This window comes from Nanorana parkeri, unplaced genomic scaffold (genome assembly GCF_000935625.1).
Source record: "Nanorana parkeri isolate BGI_ZX_2015 unplaced genomic scaffold, ASM93562v1 scaffold946, whole genome shotgun sequence".
In the NCBI taxonomy this organism is placed as follows: Eukaryota; Metazoa; Chordata; class Amphibia; order Anura; family Dicroglossidae; genus Nanorana; species Nanorana parkeri.
Genome location: NW_017307214.1, coordinates 364,111 through 388,217, shown reverse-complemented (window position 1 = coordinate 388,217; position 24,107 = coordinate 364,111). Strand labels below are relative to the sequence as shown.

The 24,107-nt window shown below is 43.8% G+C and overlaps 1 protein-coding gene across 1 annotated transcript in view; it reads left to right on the top strand.

Annotated features, from left to right (window-relative positions):
- BCAS4 (breast carcinoma amplified sequence 4) overlaps window positions 1–24,107 on the top strand; it is a 68,969-nt gene extending 44,862 nt beyond the window's left edge. Inside the window, exon 6 of the mRNA XM_018566383.1 lies at window positions 24,009–24,107. Within this exon, the coding sequence (XP_018421885.1) occupies window positions 24,009–24,107 (99 nt within the window). The remainder of the gene's footprint in view (window positions 1–24,008) is intronic.

Here is a 24,107-nt window from a genome sequence, read left to right as displayed (position 1 = left end):
GAGACGGGCTTCGGCTTGACACCGCGCTACACGGACGGCGGTGCAGCGCAAACATGGAAGCGTTTAACTCCTTCCTGGCTCGTGCAGGCTGTGCGGAGCCTCTCTCAGCGCCGTACCCGCTTGTTGTTTTTTTTTTTTCAGAGATCGGTGCTGGGCGTTGTAACTGCTTTCCCTCAGCAGATGTAAGGGGACGTTTATAGAATTCACTCAGGCTAAAAAAAAATGAAAAAAAACGAAAAACTGGGACAGTTACAGCTTTTCGCTAAAAATAGGCACTTTTGCTAATTATGCATCTCAGGAAATAGATCTATTTTAAGTTTGCGTTTATGTATTATACGTAAAACATCGTTTTCTGCCTGTCTGCGTCTCAGAAATTCAAGAGGAACTGGTAAGTATGAAGGTGCCCATACACTGCCCATGCCCATACACTGCACGATTCTCGTACGAGAATCGCGGGAAATCCCGCCATCGTACGAGTATCGTGCAGTGTATGGAAGGCGTGCGACCGTTTCTACTGTACGGTCGCACGTCTTCCGTCGAAACCAGCATGCTAGAAAACCTGCCAGGAATCGTACGATTCTCGGCGAGTTAGTGGCCTGCTGGTTCGACAACTGCCGAACGGGCCGGTGTGCGCACACGCACACAGCCCGTTTGCAGTCATCGTAAGCCCGCCCCTCATTACAGTCATCGTAAGCCCGCCCCTCAGGGGGGCGGGCTTGCGATGATCGCAAGTACGATCTGCCTGTCCAAGATGGGCAGATCGTATGTTTTTTAAGTACTTTACAACCCTCGCAAGACAAAAGTCTTGTGAGGGTTGTAAAGTGTATGGCCACCTTAAGGTACGACAGGGCTGGATAAATCCCAGGAGCCAGGTCGCCAATGCTCCTTAAAAGTCACAGCTGGCTTCTAACTTTTGAGGTTTCCTCTAGTTGTTGTCAATGGAGTTGGATCCTAAAAAAAATCCTGCTGGCTCCTGAACTCCGTATTCATTTGTCCACCCCTGGTACAAGTTATGGTAAAGGTCGGCTAGAACTCATGAGTACGATTGAGATCATTGTCACTTCAGTTACGTTAGCTGTAAAGCCAATTATTCTGTGTGGTGGCAAATAAAGGATAAGCGCACCTTAAGACAAAGTGTCCTTTTTTTATTGCCCCTTTGCCCTGACTTAATCTAACCCACCCTTCCCTCCTCCACAGATGTATACTTACCCCGATACAGCGGCGGCCTTAGCTGTTTGTATACATTCAGCTCAACAAGTCTTATTCTTATCTGCCAATCACAGCCCCATAGACTTGTATGGGACTGCCTATTATTATTATACAGGATTTATAGAGCGCCAACAGTGTGCTCAGCACTTTACAATATAAGGAAGACATTACAATCACAAAACAATTCAAGACAAGATGGTAAAGGAGGGCCCTGCCCGCCTTTGATCGTCGCTGTGCCTAGGACACAGCCCCATAGAAGTCTATGGGGTTGCAAGCTGCAGGCGCAGACTCGAGAGTGAGACTTCCTGTGCTGGATGTAAACAAACAGTGGAATCACAGCTGTCAGATCAAGGTAAGTACACATCTGGGTGGGCGGAGGGTTAGATTAGGTCAGGGCTAGGGATGCACCAATACCGGTTTTTCGGCATTGAGTATGAGCACTGATATTTTGCTGTTGATACCGAGTACCGATACCTGTGCTTCCGCTGGCATGGAGCCGGCTTCCCGGGCAATTTGATTGCCAGAGAAGCTGGCTCCATGTTGTCTGGCCGGCTTGATTGTGCTTGGCTGGGGAAACCGGCTTCCCAGCCAATCAGCATGGAGCCAGCTGCCCAGCCACTCAGGAGCCTGGGAGGTGGGTCATTACTCACCGCCCGGCTTCCTAAACGCACAGGAACCTGGCTCCATGTTTCCCTACGGCACCGCAGGTCAGAGGAAATCTTCCTCTGATTGGAAGTTCCGGTATCGGGGAAGGTATCGGAGTACGGGTACTCGCCCAAATGATCAGTATCGGTACCAATACTAGTATCGGTATCGTTACATCCCTTGTCAGTGTAAAAGGGGTTATAAGGATATCGAAAGTACACTTATCCATTAGAGTAGATGTAATGGGAGTCTGCTGGACAGTCACATGAGCTCTTCTTCTCATTTAAAGTGGTCCTGAGCACAAAAAGAAGAAGATTTGCTATGTTATGGGGCAAACTTAGAAAAGTGTGTCCCGAGCAGCACCCTAAACCAATTATATTTTGTCTACAATTCTTCCTGAGAAAAAGCTGAACACTTCCTGTTGTTTGCCTAAAGCCTCATAGCTGTATATCTGCCGTGGAAGATCATCTAAGGCACTGCTTGCTTCCTCTGACTGATGTCAATACTGCGCTGCTCACTGTTCTCCTCGCTGGAGGTTCTGACATGAGGAAGCAAAGTCCTGCCTTCACCAAGGTGGCCGCCTCCACGCAGAGACACAATGCAGAAGGAGGCGTGCTAAGCCAGTAATGGGGAAGAGATCTGCAGGGAGACCACAGGCAATACTGGTGACTAGTCCTTTGTCCTCAGCCCGGCCCCCAGAGTCCAGTTCCTCTTTAATACTGCAAAAGAGCGACATTGTGTTGTCAGCGCTGCTCTCTGCAGTGTTGTACTGTGGGCCCAGGACAACCTGGTGACGTATCCCCAGCCTGGGCTCACAGGAAATGGGTGGAATGAGGCTGGAACCAATGCTCAACCTTAGAGTGGGTAAGTCTGCGGGGGACAGAAGAGGAAGTACTGCAGGGAAAGTGGCTTATTTTTTCTAAAACTGCAGTTCCACTTCAGAATAATAACTAAAATACGACATAATTATCGGTGTATTTCGCTTTTTGTCTGAAGCTTTAGCATCACAGTTGTACCCCTGCATTGTCACCCTGTCACACGGGCTTCTGAAGGTGACTACGAGTGGCCATTTCAGGGCACATTACGCTGGCATGGTCCACTGTTGTCACCAATTTTGAACCAAGGAAAAGACATTGCTGTATTGCAACGGATGAGGGGTACCCTGACCCATCATCTAAATTAAATAACCTGCCGTTGTCACCATCAGGAAACCCTCCCTGAGAAATGCCATGCAGCCATCACCGCAGTGCATGTAGACAGGAAGTGACTGCAAAGAGACTAAAGGAGATTAAACAGCACTGAGAGGATATAGACAGTGATATAGACAGTCCCTGTAATGAGGCAGCCCAAGGCTATTGACCTTAGATGGCATCTTTTAGATTGTAAGCCCTCAGGGACAGGGACCGCCTTACCATCTTGTCTTGAATTGTATTGCGATTGTAATGTCTTCCTTATATTGTAAAGCGCAGCGCACACTGTTGGCGCTATAATTTGGGGCCAATTCGGTGCTGGCTTGGCAGCTCTGACAGCAACGTTGGCCGGCCTCCCACTCCTTCTTCCATGACTTGCTGGTCGTTGCTTGCGTTGTGTCAGTCTGGTTGCCATGGAAATACATATGGCCTTCTCACTGCTGTTTTTCTGGCCTGCGCTCAGTACAGACCTGCAGTTGATCAATTCTCCGGAGAAGTACCAGCATGCTTTTCTTCTACTGGAAGCTATACCTGCACATGTTGAGTTCACCGACCTCAGACAACCGTGACCTCAAAAATGTAGCTGGATGGAAAAAAAAAAACACAACAGGATCTATATTGAAGCTTCGAGCAAAACCAGATATTGCATTTAATCCGTAATAAATAGGTGTACTCCGGTCCTCTGGACAGCCCAGGATTGAGGATTAGATGCAGAAGGGTGGTGGTGCCGTATTCTTGTCTGGAATGGGGGTTGGAGATACGTCATTTCAACCTTTCACATTGAATTTGCTCAATTGTCATTTTTTTTTTTTTTTTTTTAATGGAATTATTGTTTTTAGCTTGCTGGATGCTGCTGATCCCCATGCATCCTCTTTGCATCCACTTTGCACTCCAGCAATGGCTGCGTGACATTTTGGGTTAGAGACTTAGAAAGTAGTGAGACCAACAGGAGAGCCAAGCAGATAGATATTTTCTTAATGGCATCCTCTATATATCGCTCAGTGTTGAGCCAAGCAAATATTTTCTAAATGCATCCTCTATGTATCGCTCAGCGTTCATATAGGTGTCTCTTGCATTTTAAGAGACACTGTCACCTTGCCTGTGTCAGGTGACTGTCTGTCTTTTTGCAAAAGGGGTCCCCCCGGAACCCCTGATACTCACCTTGCCCCAGCTCTCCTCCGCCACTCCAGCCGGTTAACCTCCTCTTATCTGTCAGCGTTCCGTCCAATCGCTGGGTCCCAGCACTGTCACATGACAGAGGGGGCACATCACCGATTGCCCAGGCATCCATAACAATAATTGGCAGGTGTGACGAGGGACGGAGCAGTGGAGGAACGCTTGCAAGCTTGGTACCAATGGGTTGGGGGGGCTTTTCTGAGACATTCTTACTTTGCCCTGAATGGGGCAAGATGATAGAGTCTCGTGGCCAAATACATCTGACACTGATAGTTCAGTCTTGCAGGGTTGTGGGCAAGGAGAACGTTGGGATGGCTTTCTTTATATGTCACTGTAACAATAGCAGTAGCAAGATATCACCTGAATGCCCAGGAACCCTCAATAAGCCCTGGACACTGCATATGCAAAGATAGAGCTCAGCCCCCCTCCTCCAATGGATTCCATTAACAGCTGGGGATAGTGACACCTTCACTGTGGCCTTGTGGGAGGACCAGAGACACCTGCTGAGAATTCCTTACAGTGGGGTCTCCAAGAGATAAAAGGAAATGTGCTTTCCCTCCCTCTGTCCATGGTCACTCTTGTGTCAGTGATTGATGGATAGAAGCAGTGTAGTACAGGGACACCTCAGCAGACACCATAGGCTCCATAATATGAGGGCATGGAGGCAAGTCTTGCAGCCTCCGGGGAAGATATTGATTACTAATAATTAGGGATGCACTGATACCAGTATTTTGGTACCGAGTACGAGTAGCGATCATTTTTTTTTTGTACTCGCCGATACCAATTACCGAGTTCCTGGAAGTCCCATTCAGGAAGCCAGGTGGCGTGTAAAGACTCGCCACCCGGCTTCCTGATTAACAAGAAAGTCCCCTCTTACCTTAGTATGTCCAGCCTGTCACCCCCGGGGCCTCTCCAGCGAGAACGCGGCCTTCCTCCGGTACCCAGCCGGAGCTGTCTGGCCGGGCAATCAGCAAGCCGGGCGCCGGGAAGCCGGCTTCATGCTCCCTCGTCATCTCATGAAAAGAAAGCAGGGTGTCGCGTCATTACACGGCGCCCGGCTTCCTGATTGGCCGACCAGTCGGCTCCAGCTGGGTACCGGAGGAAGGCCACATTCTCGCTGGAGAGGCCCCAGGGGTGACAGGCTGCACATACTAAGGTAAGGTAACCTTACTTTATGAGGCGACGAGAGAGCATGGAGCCGTTTCCCGGCCAATCGGGGTACGAGTACTCACGCAAATACTATGAATCGGCACCGATATCGATACTAGTATCGGTATCGGTGCATCCCTACTAATAATAATCATGACAATCATCATGATCAATCATGACGAATGAGCAGCAGTCCGGCACACAGGCTGTTAGGGCCCATTCACATCCAAGACCAGATTGTTTCCGGACCTAAAATGCATCCCAATGTACCCCTATGCTATTTCTGGCCTTTGTTCACACCAGCGCAGTCCGTTCCAGACCAGAAAAATACTGCGTGTCTCATTTTGTCTGGTCTGGAATGCACTGGATCTGCGGGCAGGTTCACACCATTTTCTGGACCAGATCTGGTCTGGAAAATGGTGTGAACCTGCCCTTAAAGAACCATAAGGCCTAGCATGGCTTAGTAGCACATGGCTTTAAGTACCAGTACAAGGTATTTATGTACATGTTACAGAAGGTTATCAAAGCTGTAAAGGTGACTGGTGGGCGGCTGGGGTGGGTCACCTCTAAAGTGGGTTTCTCTTAAAATCTGGGGTCACTTCTATTTCTGGTACATGTGCTCTAACCCAGTATTGACTTAAGAGAGAACCTGTTGACATGTCATGAGGGGGTGGGAATGCCTACCTCTAGCCATGGCCCCTGTTATCTGCTTAGGTACATGAATATGTAACCGCACTGGTCCTGCTTACCATTCCTTAAGTTTATCTGATACATTTTATTCTCTGTACAGCAGCATTTCTCAACTTTTTTTTCAGTCACGCCACCCTTAAAAAGTATGCAAAATCTCGAGGAACCCCAGACTAAAATATGATGGATTTTAAGGTGGGGACCCAACGAAGAAACACACAAAAAATGTGGTTCCTCCCTTTACATCAAAGTGCCCCCTTCAAATCAGGAGCCCCCTTCAAATCAGGAGCCCGCCCTTCACATCAGAACCCGCTTTTCACATCAGAACCTGCCTTTCACATCAGAACCCGCCTTTCACATCAGAACCCGCCTTTCACATCAGAACCCGCCTTTCACATCATATTCCTTTACATCAGTAGCCCCCCACCAACTGTAGAGCAGCCTTTCCCAACCAGGGTGCCCTGGCACACTTGGGTGCCTCCTGGCTTCATTAGGGGTGCCTCGAAATTTTGTGATGGTGGGACTCTTTGGTGAAAGGAGAACTCTGATGTGCAAGGAGGGCTCTGAAATAACAGGGGGACTCTAATGTAAAGGGGAGCTTCAAATGTAAAGGGGGGCTTCTAATGTTAACAGAGCTCCTGATGTGAAGGGGAGGGGGCTTTTAAAGTGAAGGGGGGCTTCACTTTAGAAGCCCCTTCACATCAGGAGCTCTCTTAACATTAGAAGCCCCCCTTTGCATTAGATGCCCCCCTTTACATTAGAGTCCCCCTGTTATTTCAGAGCCCTCCTTTCACATCTGAGCCCTCCTTTCACATCAGAGTCCTACCGTCACAAAATTTCGAGGCACCCCTGAAGAACCCAGAAGGCACCCAAGTGTGCCAGGGCACCCTGGTTGGGAAAGGCTGCTCTACAGTTGGTGAGGGGGGCAAGTTTCGGGAGAAGGATTGTCCGTGACTCTTATTTTGCCTGTTTGCAACCACGGAAATGTTTTGTGCCCCTGATCGATTGCTCCGGACCGATTACTTTGACCTCTTTCTTGAAAAATGAATAAAAATATCTTATTTAAAACAAAGCTGAAGGTAACGGAGAGAACTTTTTGGCCCAGGTAGAGAATTTGGAAAATATATAGTGTAACATTGCTGATTAAAACATTTACATTGTTATTCCACTGCAGCTGATAAGAGATCACGTGACCATTTCTACCCCTTTGCTCTTGACTTTTGCAGACATGGCAGGTCAACAGTAGGGGTACAATCTGAACAATGGCATTTCACTTCTTCAAAGGAAAACGTTGGATACAAAATGTTACAGACACTTTTTTTTAACAATACGTCTTTATTAAGGTTTTTTGCATATGATAAGACAGGATTGCATAGAAATAATACGGTTTACAGGTCACATAGTGCCAATGGCGTAAGTATACAAAGCAATCGGTAGTATTACAAACGGTGTAGTACAGTGGTATGTATGTAGAACTGCACATTGCATACATTTGATAACAACAGTAAATGATCTATGTTTAGTGTGATGGTGCTGATCAGCGCAGAACCAGGAGATGTTGTCGTTAAACCTTCTTTGTCAAATAGTAGGTTTGCGTCTTAATGGAATGATGGGAAAGGAGGTATGGATGGGGAATGACATACGAACATGTGGGAAGAAGGGGAAAGGAGAGGAGACCTAAAACAGGTTTGGATGCATTGAGACGGGATAAGGTATGTTGTAGGTGTATCGTTCATCGTCTAACATGAGCCACTCTAGTTCAGATATATGCTACATGTTACAGACACTTTTATCGACTGTATCCTCCTATAGATTTTTATTGTTACATCGTATTGACCAGAATGGACTTTCCTTCCAGCCTGTAAAAATTAACTTCTTGTACTGGAAACTTCTAAGCACCGTGGGGGCTAAAGTCCGGGTGCGTTAAAGCGGGGAAGACAAGGTCTGCCATCTTCGGGTGACTCTCTGTCGTACATTCCATGCTTAGTGCAAAATAAAATGTCTGTTAGAGATCTCAGGTGTACGTTGTGCAACGTAGATAGCGAGGAGAGCGAGAGTCGTCTAAGGATTCAGGGCAGGTAGTAAGCTCAGGCTACACGTCTCTCTCTCTCTCTCTCTCTCTCTCTCTCCTCCCTCTCTGTCTCTCCCTCTCTGTCTTTGTTTCCCTTTCCCTCTCTATTTTTCTCCGTCTACTCCCTCTCGATTTCTCCCGATTCAAATAAGCTTTATTGGCAGGACCAAATACATTTTGTCTTTGCCACAGCAAGTGGGAAATGGGTGAATGTCAGGGGGTTGAATATGTGGGTGTAAGAAAAATGATTAAAGATACAAAAAGAAACATGATTGAACTCCCCCTTCCCTTTATACTTTTTATTTTTGCCCTTTTCTCCCTTCTTTCTGTTTAATGTTTCATTTACCCTTATCTCTGCCTGTCTCCTGCATCTCTTTATGTTGCCCTTGTCTCTTTCTCTTTTTATGTTTTCTTTGTCTTTCACCTCTCCACCTCCTTTTTTTTCTCTTCTCTCTTCTCTTCTCTCTCTGCCTCTCTCTCTACCCTCTAGTTCTGGGAATAGCAGTTGCTCGGTGTGTGTACGTGTGAGTGTGTGCGCGCGCTCAGTGCAGTCTCCCGTCTAGTCCTCTGCAGCCTGCAGGAGTCGCCATCAATGCAGCAGCTTAACGTTGTTTTTTTTTGGGCGCCCATCCCCCACCCACTCCACTGCCAGCAGCCATGAATCCACTCTCAGCCATCTTGAATGGAGACTGAGTGCTGGGTGAGGGGCTGCAATCCAATCACAGGCACTTCATTTTTAGGGGGAAAAGAGAAGCTTGTGCAGGTATGGAATGCGATGCCTAAGAAGGCCTGAAAAAGCAGAAAAAGTCACTAAATTCTGCTGTTGAGTGATGGTGTCATACACAAAGGCGTGATGGATTTATTTATTTTTTACTCCCACAGAGGCCACGAGGAGCATCAGTGAGCAAAAGATGGCAATTAAAGGGACACTAGAATTAATTTTTGTTTCAAATATAAACATGGCGGATTTTAATCACAAAAGGATCATCTGTTTGGGAAAACACAAATTTAAAAGTTTAGCGCAAGAGTTCTTTTTGGTCTGCCCCAAACCCGTGGCACCGCGCCATCATTTCAAACGTGTATAAAAGGCACATTACAAGCATTTACAAACTACAATGGTTACCATCAACCCAAAAATTAGGCAGAAATCATTTAAACACCATAAAACGTATTTGTATCTTTTAAAAAAAAAAAAATTCTATATTGTATAAAGGGGTATAGCAAATATACACCAAGATGTCGAGAGACACAAAGAAACACAGACAGGGAATATGTAAGAAATACAAATGATCGGTAAGGTTAGTGAGGTCCGACTCCAAAACAAGGGTATAGGCAATATAAATCACAGAGCCTGAGGCCCATATCCACCGGCCCCAAGGGGGGATTCATTAGCTTCCATACCACACTCAAGTGGCCGGAGTATCATACATACCCCGTATACGGAGTGTCATAGGAAGGGAGGTCAAACACACGGGGGGCGGGGGGGAGGACAAGGACAAAGGACACAGAAAGCACAAGGGAAGAGGTAAGAATAGCAGTAGAGACGGAGGAGAGATAGTGTAGGCCTAGGGTCAGAAAGAAGCAGGAGCAGGAAACACGCCGATGGTGTCACTCAAGATGACGTATTTGTGTCTTGTACAAACGCCAACATCCTTCTTTATTAAGCGAAAAAAAATTATAACAAATCGTTGACATTTTGTAGATCGAAAATGAAGATCTCCAGCACCCAACTTGAAAGCTTGAAGCGTTTCTGCTTTTTATTGAAGTAACATGTCGCAGGTGTCATTCAGCCAACGTTTCGGGGCCACGCAGGGTCTCTTCTTCAGGGCGACAGAGTTTTGTAGTTTGTGACATCACTAGTTTCCTGTATACTAGAATCTGGAAATATGTAACACAGTCATTTACCGCCTGGACCCCAACAAAAGGCCAAGAACAATACATACACACATGGTAGATTATTATTATTAATATACAGGATTCATATTGCGCCAACAATTTGCGCGGCGCTTTACAAAATGGAGGAGAAAGTACAGTTACAATACCTTTTCAGTACAATAGGGTTGGGAGGGCCCTGCTCGTCAGAGCTTACAATCTAGTAGGAGGGGCAAGTGATAGAAAAGGTTATAATTGTTAAGATTGAGTTATTGGAAGAAGTAGAAGGGCAGTTATGTTGAGATGAGATGGAGTTCCCTGAAGATCAGTTATATTGAGATGAGATAGACCTCCCTCAAGATAAGGAGTAGATGTATTATATATGTTAGGGACATACAGTATCCATGATTCTGCCTCTGCCCTCTTTCACTTGAAAGATAGGGCCTAACGTCATTGTTTTAATTTTAAAAGCTAACAACTAGGAACATGTTTCATCCAATATAACATTATTTCGGTGAACTGTCTACTACTAAACAATCACGTTGCTATGAGGAATCTTCTAGTAGTTCAGTGATATAGGAGACAAGCATTCTACTGACCTACACGTCAGATCTATAAGGCCTTGTTCACACCAAGCGCGGAGCAGATCCAGACCAGAGCAGGTGCAGACCGGATCAAAACTGCGTCCAATGTATTCCTATGGTATTTTGACCTCCAGTTCACATCGCAGCGTGCAGAGCCAGACCAGATCCACAGCAGGTGAAAAAACTGCGGCAAGCCCTATTTTACTTGCTCTGGAACGCATCAAAAACGCATGCAAGTGCCTGAAAGCCCATGTTAAACTTTAACCAAAATCGGCCCTAAACGCATCAAAAACGCGTCCAAAACGCGGCACAACCCACTGCACTGCGTGTGCAGAAACCTGACCGGATCTGGTCTGCGTTTGGTGTGAACAAGGCCTAAGAGGCACCGTTGTGGAAAAAGAGGGTAAAATTATTTTTTCCCTCCATGTTGGGTGGGCCTAATATTCTATATAAAATAGTGCAGCTTGTTTTGACGTTGTCAGTATTCCTTGTTCATTTAGCATTTTCTGAAGACCCTACAAAATCGCACAGTTCTTGGCTAGTTTGAGATGTGGCTCGCATAGTTTATGGACAGCTGAAACATGTTTTTGAAGGCCATGGCCAGCTTTAGTCAGGGCTGTCTTTTCTAGATTGGCCATTATCGTATATTCCTGGCATAGGAGAACGAAGTGGTGAGTCTTTGAGCAGAGTTGATAGCTCAGGGAGTAAGATTACTGGGGTGGCATTGGATGGAGTTCTAATCCTTTAGTCGAATCACTCTTATTTCAATTGGTTCTGCAGTTGTAGTCCTTAAATAAAACATAAAATCAAAGAGAAGGTGACATCTCTGACTGGTTAGAAACAGTTCTTATCCCTTTGTTGAAAGGGCAAAATGACCTTATTTGCCTGCTTCTGGTATACACATCCCCTTGTGATCACCATCCTTTTTCAGTGGAGCAAAGCTTTATTATTATTATTATTATACAGGATTTATATAGCGGCAACAGTTTGCGCAGCGCTTTACAATATAAGGAAGACATTACAATCACAATACAATTCAAGACAAGATGGTAAGGAGGGTAAGAGAATGAGAACCCTTATTTTCGATTTCAGAGTTTTTATGACTTTTTCCAGAAGAAAATGCAAACATAGAAAGGGCCATGTAAGACAAACTTTACATACGTTATAAATGGCTGACAAGATGCAATAAAAAGTACAATATGTAAATAGCACTGACCTTCCCAACGGCCTTAGATACTAAAGATATCTAAACAAAAAAAATATGGAATAACCCAGAGGGTAGATAACAATAATTTCCACATAGTCCGTCAAGAAGTAGGTGACGAGAACCCTTATTTTCGAAAGGAAGGGATACCCCAGACAGTAACTAATGCCTTATATTCCAAAAAGTAGAGAGTTAGCACTTCAGTGTCTGAGAAGAGGTAGCTAGCTCAGAGGGAAGAGCTTTGGCTAATGTTTCAAAATAATAATGAATTGTAATATCCCTTGTGATGTTTGGGGAATTAGCTGGACCGCAGGACACAGGCTTTTATCAGACAAACTGCATTTATTTTCCACAGCAGCAACAATAAACAGTCATTTCCTTCAGTACAGCAAAACAACTTAAAAGATTGCTTCCTTCAGCATAGAAATAATAAACTGTACCGTTTGCTTCCTTCAGCACAGAAAAGAATAACAGTCTCACCGGCTTGGAGGGTTTCAGTCCACAAGGTTATCACACTCTTAACTTTAGAGTTTCTCTCTCAGCCCATAGGCTCACAGTAAAGTTTGGCTGCTTCACAGCACCAGTACTTTCATCTGCTCCACAGCCTTGTCTGCAAACATTAATCAGGGCTCCTCTCTCCCTCTCTCTGTCTCTAGCTTCCTATCCTTTTGAACACACTTCCGGCAGCAGGTGTTAACCCATTTCTGTCCCTTAAAGGGACCACAACCCGAACAAAGGGAAAATATACACCTCTCCCAGGACCCATCTTCTGGCGTCCTGTACACCCTGAATGAAAGTATAATGGTCCTGGAAAAGCCACTTTTCTGTCTCATTGGGTGGAATTATAACCCCCTGGTGCTATTTCCCAGTTGGCTGATGCCCTTATATTTTTAGGAGATGATAGCTCGTAGGGTGAGATCTCTAAGCTCTTTGCTGATGAAAAAAAAAAACAGAAATCAAGATATTGAATCCTGCTGATTTGAAATGCTGTTGGCATGTGAATCCCTTAGTCAGTGTTTCTTTCTAGTTGGCTAATGCTTTGTTTTCCTCAAGGTTAGTGAACTACGTTGGCTTGAGAGGAGGTGGTACCTCGCAGTGTAAGCCACTTCACTTCCCACATAACCCATTCCTAATAGTTTATTCTGCTTAGTCAATGTCGTTTTTTTTACTTGCCTAATTATTATTTTTCCCTAAATGGCTTAACAAGGTGCATTGTTTTAGAGAGGAAGTAGTAGCTCCGTGGGTTAAGAAAGCTGGCTTTTAAAAAAAAAAGCAAAAGTTCAAGTCCACCTGTGTATAAGGCCTTGTGGCCCTAGACAAGCTGCTTCAACTCTTACATGTCCTATTGGTTGTAGTTTGATTCTTTATTCAGTTGGCTGATAACTTATTTTTTCTGGAAACAGGTTATTGAGCCACTTTGTGTTGAAAGGAAATGATAACTCTGTAGGTAAGAGCTCTCTTTTTTAAGCAGGAGTTCTAATCTCCCTGAATGAAAGCCTTGTGGCCCTTTGCAAAGCCATATCACCTCTCATGGTATAAAATTGTAATCCCTTAGTTGATTTTTTTAGTTGGCCCATGCCTTATATTTTTGAAATAGGAGCGTGAATAATCAAGGCCTTAAGAGGAAATGCTAGCAATGAGCCTAAGTACTAATGGAAATCAAAACATGATGAACTCGAATCCTGTTGCGTTCAACTCTACCGGCCTTTTGTGTCTTGTTGGAACCCCTTAGTCAATGCTTTTTTTTTTTTTCTATTTGGCTAATATATTATTTTAAGTCAGTTAGTGAGCCTCAAATTGCTCAAGAAGAGGTGATAACTCCGAGGGTAAGCGCACTACCTAAAACAAAAAACAAGAGCTCCAAACCCTTGTCCTAAAGCCTTGTGACTTGTGACCACCTGCTTTACCTCAATAACAGGAGATCACTTGCACTCCATACACCCTATAGACCTTTCACGGAAAATTGGTGCCTGAAGTGACGACACAGATGGCGCCGTGTCAGATACAGTCCATGATAGAAGTCGCCAGCACTCGATGATACGTGCAAGAATAAAAATAATACATTAATAAAAAGTGCTTATACTTCTTGCATGTATCATCCATCGAGTGCTGGTGACTTCTACCATGCACCTGCTTTACCTCTCCTAGTTGGCTAATGACTTGTTTTCTTGAAACCAGTACGTGAGCTGTCTTGTGCTTGCTATGTGGTAATAGCTATGTGTAGAAGGGTTGTGGCTCCATAAAAATATGCAGGAGTTCTAATTGAAGCTTCCACATTGGGTGGGATTATTATTTCATAGCAATGATATTTCTAGTTGGCCGAAGCCTTATATTTTTGACCTTGAAGAGTGAACACTTAAGAGGATGTGATAGTGCGAAGGTTAAGTGCTTGGGCTAATGTCAAACCACACATCTAGAGTTTGAATCCTGGTGAACTCAAGTGCTGTGGCTGTTAGTCATCATTTGACTTTGCTTTTTTTCTATTTGGCTGATGACTTTTTTTTATTTTGAAATAGGGTTAGTGAGGTGAGCCATGTTTCGTTCAAGAGGAGGTGATTTCTCAGCAGGGTAACTGATAGGTAACTCTACCTATCAAAAAAAAATGTTTAAAAGTTATGCTCCCTGGACATATGCCTTGTGGCTCTGGATCAGTTCCTAGATTTCTCATGTATCCCATTGGTTGTGGTTTAATTCCTTTTACTCAATGAGTTTTACGTTGACCTATTTTGCCTAAATAGGTTAGTGAGCCTATGTATGTTTGAGTGGAGGTGATAGCACAGTAGGTAAAGATAGTAGTAAACAACCAGCCAGAAGTTGAGTGTTCAAATCCCACTCATTGCGCTTGTTGTTTGAAAACCTTTCTATGTCACTGCTGCCTTATCTTCCTAAAATAGTATCCACAGGTCACAAGATGTAATAGCTCAACTGGTAAGAGTGTTTAAAAAAGCAAAGAGAGGTCCTCCATTAATGGTTTGTTCCCACAGGCAAGACAGTTTACCTCTTTTATGTCCCATTGGTTGTAGTTTGGTCCCTTAGTCAGTACATTTTTACAATTCGGCTAATTGTTTATTTTGCTTAATAGGTTAGTGAGCTTCTTCACACTCGTGAAGAGTTGATAGCTCAGACGGAAGGACCTCTAGTGCCCAAAAACTAATAAAGAGTTCAATTCCTACCCAGTGAAAGTGTTGTGGTTGTTTAAATCCCTCAGTTATTCCTTTTTTTCCTAATTCACTAATGTCTTCTATTCCTGAAATAGGCTAATGAGCCACGCATCATCTGAGAAGAAGTAATAGTTCAAATGGTAAAAGTGTTACCCGAAAAGAAAGAGTTCCTGCCTTAAAGTCTTGTGATCCTGCACAAGGCACCGGCTGCAGTTTGATCTCTTAGTCCGTGTGTACTTTCTATTCGGCTAATTACACATTTTCCTTAAATAGGTTAGTGAGGTGCTTTGAGCTTGAGAATTGTTGATAGCTCAGTAGTTAGCAACTCCAGTGCCTCCAGCACATCAAGTCAAGAGTTCAATTCCTACTCTGTGGAAGTGTTGTGGTTGTGTAAATCCCTCTGGCAGTACTTTTATTTTTTACTACCGTGTTTCCCCGAAAATAATAAACTTTTTTTTGCCTCAAAAAAACACACTAGGTCTTATTTTCAGGGTAGGTCTTATTTATTTTATTTTTTATGTACAACAATCCAAAATTAATGCAAATTAAATGAAATTAAATAATGCAAAATGGCAAAGTAGGGTGATCAGGGCAATCATGGGGTGCCCTACCTTTCCAAGAGCAATTTGGTAACCAATCGCTGGCCAGAATGAGCGAAGCTCACTTTCACTATCATTCCTCACAGGCGGAGTGCATTTGGTCTCACTCCCCTTGTGACAGGAGCCGGCGCTATACAGGAAGCATCGGCTTATGCGGCTCTGTTCACTCTGCCGCCGCCTCACTTCCTCTAGCGCTGGCTTTGTTGGCATCGCTGATTCTCTCCCGCGGCTCTTCAAGTTCCCCCCTCATGCCATCACCGGCCCTGTGAATGGTCACAACTAGGTCTTATTTTTGGGGTAGGTCTTATATTATAGCAACTCCCAAAAATAGTACTAGGTCTTATTATCGGGGAAACAGGGTAGTTCACTAATCTTGCTGAAATAGGTTAGTGAGCCACTTTTCTCCAGACAATTGTTAATACCTCAAATGGTAGTAGCATTACTACTGTCCTCATCAACTTGAATAAAATCCGTTTAGCCCTGGACAAGCCTTTTCACCTTTTGCATGTCCCATTGGTTGCAGTTTGTCACTGTTTTCTTTCTATTTTACCAATGACTTATTTTCCTTAAAGTGACACTAAACGTCGGAGTTAAATCTTAAAAATGCATTTAGGTCCTCTAACTATTAACAAAAATGTATCTTATTTGTGTATCAACTCAGCTGTAGATCAGAATTGGAGGACAGTGTCAGCCACCGCTCCAAGCTCACTTCCGGGTTGAAGTACAATCACAATACAAATGAGTAAACTAAACATGAGATTGTAGTCCATCCCGGGAGTGAGCTTGGAGCGGTGACTACTTTACAGCACACACAGGGACCATGGGGAACACAAGTAGCCCCCCTCCAGAAGGAACGACAGTGTCAGCACCAATTCAGAGATGATTGGAGGATCTGCAGCCGAGTGATACACAAATAAGATACAGTACATTGTTGTTTATAGTTAAGGGACTTAAATGTATTTTTAAGATTTAACCCCTGAGTTTAGTGTTACTTCAAATTCCGTCTCAATAGGAATAGTAAGTAAGTGACTTTATGTTGTGTAGGACTTGATAGTGCACTGGTTAGGAGCGTAAGAGCTCAGGAGTTCAATTCCTCCTCAGTGAAAGTGTCGTTGTCATTGAAATCCCTTGGCCAACACTTTTTTTTCTGGTTCACTGATGCCTTATTTTCCAGAAATAGGGTAGTGAGCCACATTTCACTTGAGAAGAGGTAATAGCTCAAATGGTAAGATTGCTTCGTCAGCACAAAGAGACTTGTAACCAATCTGAGTTAAAGCTTTGTGGTCCTGGATAAGCCCCTTTACATCTTGCATGTCCCATTGGTTACAGTTGGAACACTTTATTTTTGTGAAGAGTTGACAACTCTGTGGGTAAGAACACTTGTGAACAGGAAACCAAGAGTCCAAGTAGTGAAGGAGTTGTCATTTAAATCCCACAGTGAATGTTTTTTTTTTCTATTTCAGGAATGCCTTATCTTCTTGATATAGTATAGTGAGACACGTTTCCCACCAAAAGAGGTAATAGCTCAAAGGGGAAGGACGCTATGACCGTTCTAATCAACTTGAGTTAAAGCATTGTGGCAAAAACAAGAAAGGGCTTATACCCAGAGTACCAAACCCAATTTTAATTAAACCCTAGAATAGGGTGAATTTATTGACAAATGACTCTCAAGACCACCCCCAACTGTTTGGCAAGACAGAAAAAAGATTGTGAAATGATCAAATCAAAGTACAGTATTAATGAGCGTCGGAGAGTCAAAATGTTGTACAAAATAGTATAAATGTATTAATTAAAATTCTCGGTCATTCTAAACACACCACTTAGCCACCACTTGTTACTGTCTAAAAAAGGGGATTGCAACAACCCTCACTCACATACCAAAAACCATGCACTCTAGGACGGGCTGATCAGCATAATGAATGGTACCAGTTAAACTCAGATTCATTGAGAAGACAGCGCTGAAAAAATAGTAAACAATATGCAGCTCGAGTTGAGATACAATATGACTATTTAGCCTTGGATACTCATTGATTGTGTTTAGATCTTTCCAAAGATGCTGAAAGGATTGTGATCCCCGAGATGAATGGTGTAACTATTAATCAGTTACAATTGTAGCCACTGCTCTCGTTTATAGTTAAAGTGACATTAAACCCTCAGATTTTTTAACATAAAACAATACTGTAATGTGCGCCTTACTGTAACCCATGGTAGTTTCCCTTCTCTTTGCTGCTCTTCCTTTTAAATCCTCATGTCTTTTCATGCTTGGGGAGAACTTCCCTTTGCAGCTCAGGGCCTCTTCCTGTAGTGCTGGCTCAGGTTGTGAACCTACACACAGACACCATGTATCCATTTCAGAGACAAGGCAGTCTGCTGCAAAACAGAAGTTCTCCCCAAGCATGAGAAGACACGAGGATTTAAAAGGAAGAGCAGCAAAGAGAAGGGAAACTACCATGGATTACAGTAAGGCGCACATTACAGTATTGTTTTATGTTAAAAAATCTGAGGGTTTAATGTCACTTTAAATCTTTTAGGCAGTTTTTTTCTATTTGACTTATTTTCCTTAAAAATATTAGTGAGGGGCACCACATTTAAGCAGAGTTGATAGCTCAGCTGCTACAAGGTCTACGGAGCCAAAATCAAGAGCTTAAGAGTTCAGTTCCTGCTCCAAGTTTGTCTTGTTGTCATTTTAACCCATTATTAAAAAAAAAAAAAACAAAAGTTCTTCTCCCTGGACATATGCCTTGTGGCTCTGGATCAGTTCCAATATTTTCATGTATCCCATTGGTTGTGGTTTAATTCCTTTACTCAATGAGTTTTACGCTGACCGATTTTGCCTAAATAGGTTAGTGAGCTGCTATTCGCTTGAGCACTGGTGATAGCTCGGTGGGTAAGAATGCTAGTAAGCAAGAAGTTGAGTGTTGGATTTTTTGGTCAGTGTTTTTTTTCTATTTGACTTATTTTCCTTAAATAGATTAGTGAGGCGCGCTACGTGTAAGCAGAGTTCACAGCTTGGGTGCTAAGAAATCTGGGGAGCAAATATCTTCAAAAATGGAAAAAAGGGCCTCAGTCATGAAGGGGTTAAGAGATCAATTGCTGCTCTATGTTTGCCATTTAAACCCCTAATTCAACGCTTCTTTCTATTTCACTGAGGCCTTAGCTTCCTCAAAAGGTTTAGTGAGCCAAATCCAACGCCAGAAGATGCAATAGCTCAAAGGGTAAGACCTCTCCCTGACATGAAAGTCTGTTCTTGCCATCCTGAGTTCAAGCCTGGTGGCCCCAACCAAACCACTTGCATGTCCCATTGGTTGTAGTTTAATTCCTTAGCAAGTTTTCTTTTCTATTTGACTATGACTTATTTTTCTTAAATTGGTTAGTGAGGTGCTTTGCATTGAACAGAGTTGTTAGGTCAGAAGGTAAGAAAGCCGGCAAGCAAGAATTTGAGTCCTGCTCAGTGCAAGTGCTTTTAAATCTGTTAGTCAATGTCGATTTCTAGTTCACTAATGTCTTATCTTCATGGCATAGGTTAGTTAGCCACATTTCGTTCGATAAGCTGTAATAGCTCAAGGGGTAAGGGCACTCTCTGAACATAGTTGAATCCTTGTGGCCCCGGGCAAGCCTCTTGCTTGTCTCATGGGTTCAATTTTGATCCCTTAATCAATGTTTGTTTTTTTCTATTTGACTAATAACTTATTTTTCTTCCATAGGTTAGTGAGATGCTTTATGTTGGAGGAGAGTGGGTAATGACTCTGGCGAGCAAATTATCAAGAGTTTGATTCTCCCTTGCCATTTAAATACTTTATCTAGGTTAGTGAGCCACATTTTAGTTGTAAAGAGGTAATGGCCTCATTCACACACAACGCAAGCAAAATTGTATATTGCGTATATACGAGCGTCTATGCGCGTATATACGAGCATATCCATGCACTATATACAATCCCAGAATGCATCACTCGTAATAGAATTGTTAATGTGCTGTACGCATATATGCGCGTAAACACGCAGACATACGCTGCCCGGACACATCTCTGTTCCATTCTGTTTTTGCGCATATATACGCTACGCAAATATACGGCTTCATACGCGGCTCTGTGTATGGAGCCATTTATTTGCATATGGTACAATACGCACGTGTACGCGCGGCAGTGTGAATGAGGCCAATAACTCAAATGGTAAGTGTGACACCCTCACCAAAAAAGCAGGATTAGAACGCTTGTTTTTGGTGCTGTTATGCAGGATCCTTACTCACTGAGCTATCATCTCTCATTGTACGTAAAGGAACTCACTAACCTATTTCAGGAAAATTTGGCATTGGTCAAATAGAAAAAAACACATTAACTACGGGATTAAAATTACAACCAATACAGGAGGGATGGTCATGGGAACACAATTTTAACCCAGAACGATCAGAACTCTTGTTTTTGGTATCGTTATGAAGGATCCTTACTCACTGAGCTATCTCCTCCCCTTGAACATAAAGGAACTCACTAACCTATTTCAGGAAATAAGACATTAGCAAAGTAGGAACAAAATCCAGAAAGCAGTTCAAGCTACAGACAAGTGAAAGTGGCTTCTCCAGGTCATTTTCTTTGTATGATCTCCTCACAAAATGAAACTTGCTAGTCTGTATCTGAAGAATAAAGTTTTACACAATTATAGAAAAAAACATTGACAAAGCAGTTCATGTGAAGAGGCATTTCTGGGTAAAAAAAGGTTTCATCTCAGATAGAATTGAACTCTTGAATTTGCTGGTTTTTTAGCCCATGTTTCTAACCACCAAGCTATCAACCTCTCGTCGTATACAGAATCACTCACTGACCTATTTCAGGAAAATAATGAATTTACCAATGGCACCACAAGGGGGGTTCAGCCCGCACTCGGGTGACACCATTGTCATGGACCGAGAGCCTGACACTGTCAGGAGAGAGGAGGGGCCCCGGCGGCATCCCTCATCCCGCCGAGTGAACGTCCCCTCCTCTCTCTGCTGCCATCCATGAACCAAGACGGCCACCGGCAGGCGTCAATCATATGGGCGCGCATGCCCGTCCTTAGCCAACTAGCTGCACAGCATTGTTACAAGGATCCAAACCCAGACCTCATAATAATTAGAGAACCCGCATGTCTAATGAAGTGCCTCGGATTTCCAAATTAACTCCCCTACTTTGGGGCTACAAATAAGTCACAGCTACTGTATATAATGAAGACATAAATCTTGTGAACCAGGAAAGGTGTTCACCTCGCTAGCCCTTTACGCTACAAGTCTCCATGAATTAAAAAAAGAAAACTCTGCCAACTCATTGAGCCGCCAACTGAGCAGAAACCAAAGTTTATTTTTATATTTGCCAACAGAGAATGTACCATTTAATAAATGACGCTTCTCGCCCTTTTGGCTAAGATCAAGTGTAGTATCTGTTCTTATCAGTTTTCAGGGGAGAAAGGCATCGATCCACCGGCCCAAAATGGTATGAAGAGATGCTTAGTATTCCCTTATGTGATAGGTGGGTGCTGGAGGGGCTTCGTTTCCTCCTGGGTTGATGGGTGCGAAGCTTGGTCTGGCTAGAGGGTTGGGAGGCGGCAGAGCCCGTGGTGTTGTGCCCCCTGGTTGGTGGCGTCCCAGGGGTGCTCAGAAAGTCACATGGGTGTGGGACCCCACATTGACTCACTGATGCACTTGGTCACACACCACCTTGCAATTTTTGCACATCGCCTCTTGGACAGGCCTCATGGCCTGTCCAAGGGCAATATTTTTTGGGGCAATATTTTTGCACTCCGGCCCCTAAAGTCCTGTCAGCGTGGGGCACTGGCACTTAAGTATTATTTACTGCACTTAATGCACGATTGGCTTTTTTTTTAAAGCATTTTGACCCACAGATGCAGCGGGTGCAGGTTCTTTCGGGGCCTTTTCCTGATGTGGGGTGGAGATTCTGTGCCCTAATACAGGGTTCTCTGTCTCCTCCCAACCCAGGGGGGGGGTCTCTCTTCGGGAGAGCCCCCTACCTAGTACTGTGTGGGACCTGTTTCAGCAGGTCCCCAAAGGATCGGTGTCCACCGGCCTTCGGGTTGGTGGACCAACACTCTCAACCCCTGCAAGGAGCCTTGCGCCCCGGGGGGGTCGGGAATCGAGGTCCCTTCTTTATTGAAGGACCAAGCACCCTTGTGCACGTTTTTGTGTGCTGTGATTTCACGGTTCGCTTTTTTTGTTCACCGGGGGAAGTTTGTTTTTGATGCACGTTCCACGGGCTCTTAGAAAAATTTAATAAATGATGCTATCCGGTAGTTTGGGAACCCTTTGTAAGCAGCACAGAATGTGACTGAGATAAGTGGCCTGTGAGTGATTCCAGCAATACTCTAACACAATAAGAGCCTTTACTCAAGCTTAAAACTTTGCAAAAGTAAATAAACTTAAAGAATCACCAAGACTGAGACCGCGTTCTTTACCGCCACTAAAGCATGTGTGGTTATCAATCGATTGGGTGAGGAATGGGCAGAACTCTTCCAGAGAACAAAGCTTTTCAGTCTGTCCAATCACTATTGACATTTCATGTGGAGACGGCGTTGCCATCTGTTATCATTATAATAGGTATTTATACAGCGCCAACATTTTACACAGCACTTCACAACTGTCCCTACCTTCAAGGAGCTTACAATGTAAGGTCCCTATCTCACATACATAGAGGAGCCAAATAACCTACCAGCATGTCTTTGGAGCGTGGGAGGAAACCCATGCAAACATAGGGAAACTATGCAAACTCCTTGCAGATAGTGACCTGGCCGGGATTTGAACATGGGACCCCAAGTGATGCAAGACAGAAGCGCTAACCACTACGCCACTGTGCTGCCCGCTTGTTGATTGTCGACTTGTGTAGAAGTTCATAGACATTAGACCGTCAGAGAAATTTTGTCATCAAGATCTCAACCTGTGTATGGCCAGCTTTATGGGAGAGGTGATAAAAATGGAGTGGAAAAGGAAATTGATTTGTTTATTGCTGGGTGAACAAATATCTTGTAGGAACTTATTCGTTGCTGTGACCATAACTCACAACCTTCCAATAATATCTCATGGTTATTGATGTTTCACGATAGTGCACCTGAACCTAACAGAGATAGAAAAAATATATATATATCTTCTTTATGATGAATCTGGAACAAAGGAACATACCTGTGTGAAGATCCTCAGATGAAAGTGGTCACTTTCTGACCAGACAACACTGTGTCAATATTATGAGTACAATTGCACAATGATTTTGCCATATAGTGGCACCAACTACACTTCCCCTTCCCTACCAGTATACACATAGGTGATAGTATTAGGCTGTTCAGGGAAGATCACTCTGTGTTGAGGTGTACGCCCAGTAAAGCCAATGCTAGAACAAAGTGTCTATCATCTTACCTTGTTGATCCTGCTCCCTTTAACTCATAAAAAGTTAACAAACCATGAAATACTCACCATACCTGTACCTACCTCCTTCAGGTTCACACCATTTTCCAGACCATATCTGGTCCGGAAAATGGTGTTAACCTGCCTGCAGTTCCAGACCAGACAAAAATGAGACAAGCAGTATTTGGTCTGGTCTGAACAGAGGCCAGAAATAGCATAGGGATACATTGGGATGCATTTTGGGTAAGGAAACGATCTACTGTGGTTTGGCGATGATCTGGATGTGGTGTGAATGGGCCCCAGTAATGTGCGACCAAATACAAAGCATTTGATGTCAGCTGTAGAGGAAGCTAGGCCAATCTGAAAGTTGGTATTTCACGTTCACTTTGGTATTTGATATGTACTTTTTATTAATTTTTAAATAGTATAAGAAATGCGTAGAACACATCAGATTTTATTTGTTGGTATCCCATTGGGAAAATTTTCCTACACTTCTTGTCCCAGAGATACAACAAATGAGAGGATATCTCCATCTCATTCATTGAGTCACTCAAGAAGTCCTTCATATTGGGGTTAGTAACTGGGGGTAACCTCTCTGTGTTCATGTTCAGGGCCGATCCACACCGGATACATTGGGGCCTTTTCCAGTGCCCCCCCCCCCAACACGCCGAAAAGGCAATATCCGTGTTTTCCACTGTCTCAGTTCACACCACCATGTTGCAGTATCACAAAGTAGCTATGGATTTATTTTGGGTGAATAGCTTACGCTTAAAATAAGTTGCTACTTCCTAGAGAAGGTGGCAAATCAATACAGAAGGATAAACCAACTAGACTTGCCTCAGCCAGCCATGCAGAAAGTCACCTTAGTTTCCCGGATGAGTATTCTATGGATACTACAATAGGAGCAGAGGAACCACACCATGGTAGACAAGAGCCAGGACATGGACATCTGGTAGATGGAGCTCCAAGCATTACCAAGGCAGCAGACGATTCACCCCACCAGATTATAACAGAAATAGCACCGTGGGGTGCATTGAACCTTAACTTATTCTGTTTTGAGTTGTTTCTTTGCTTCTCTCCTTTCAGCAAGGTGTGAAAAAGCAGAACACCTACGAGCTGCCAAAACTCTATAGGACAGAAGATTACTTTGACGGAACACACAACTACACGAAGAACCTGAATTAA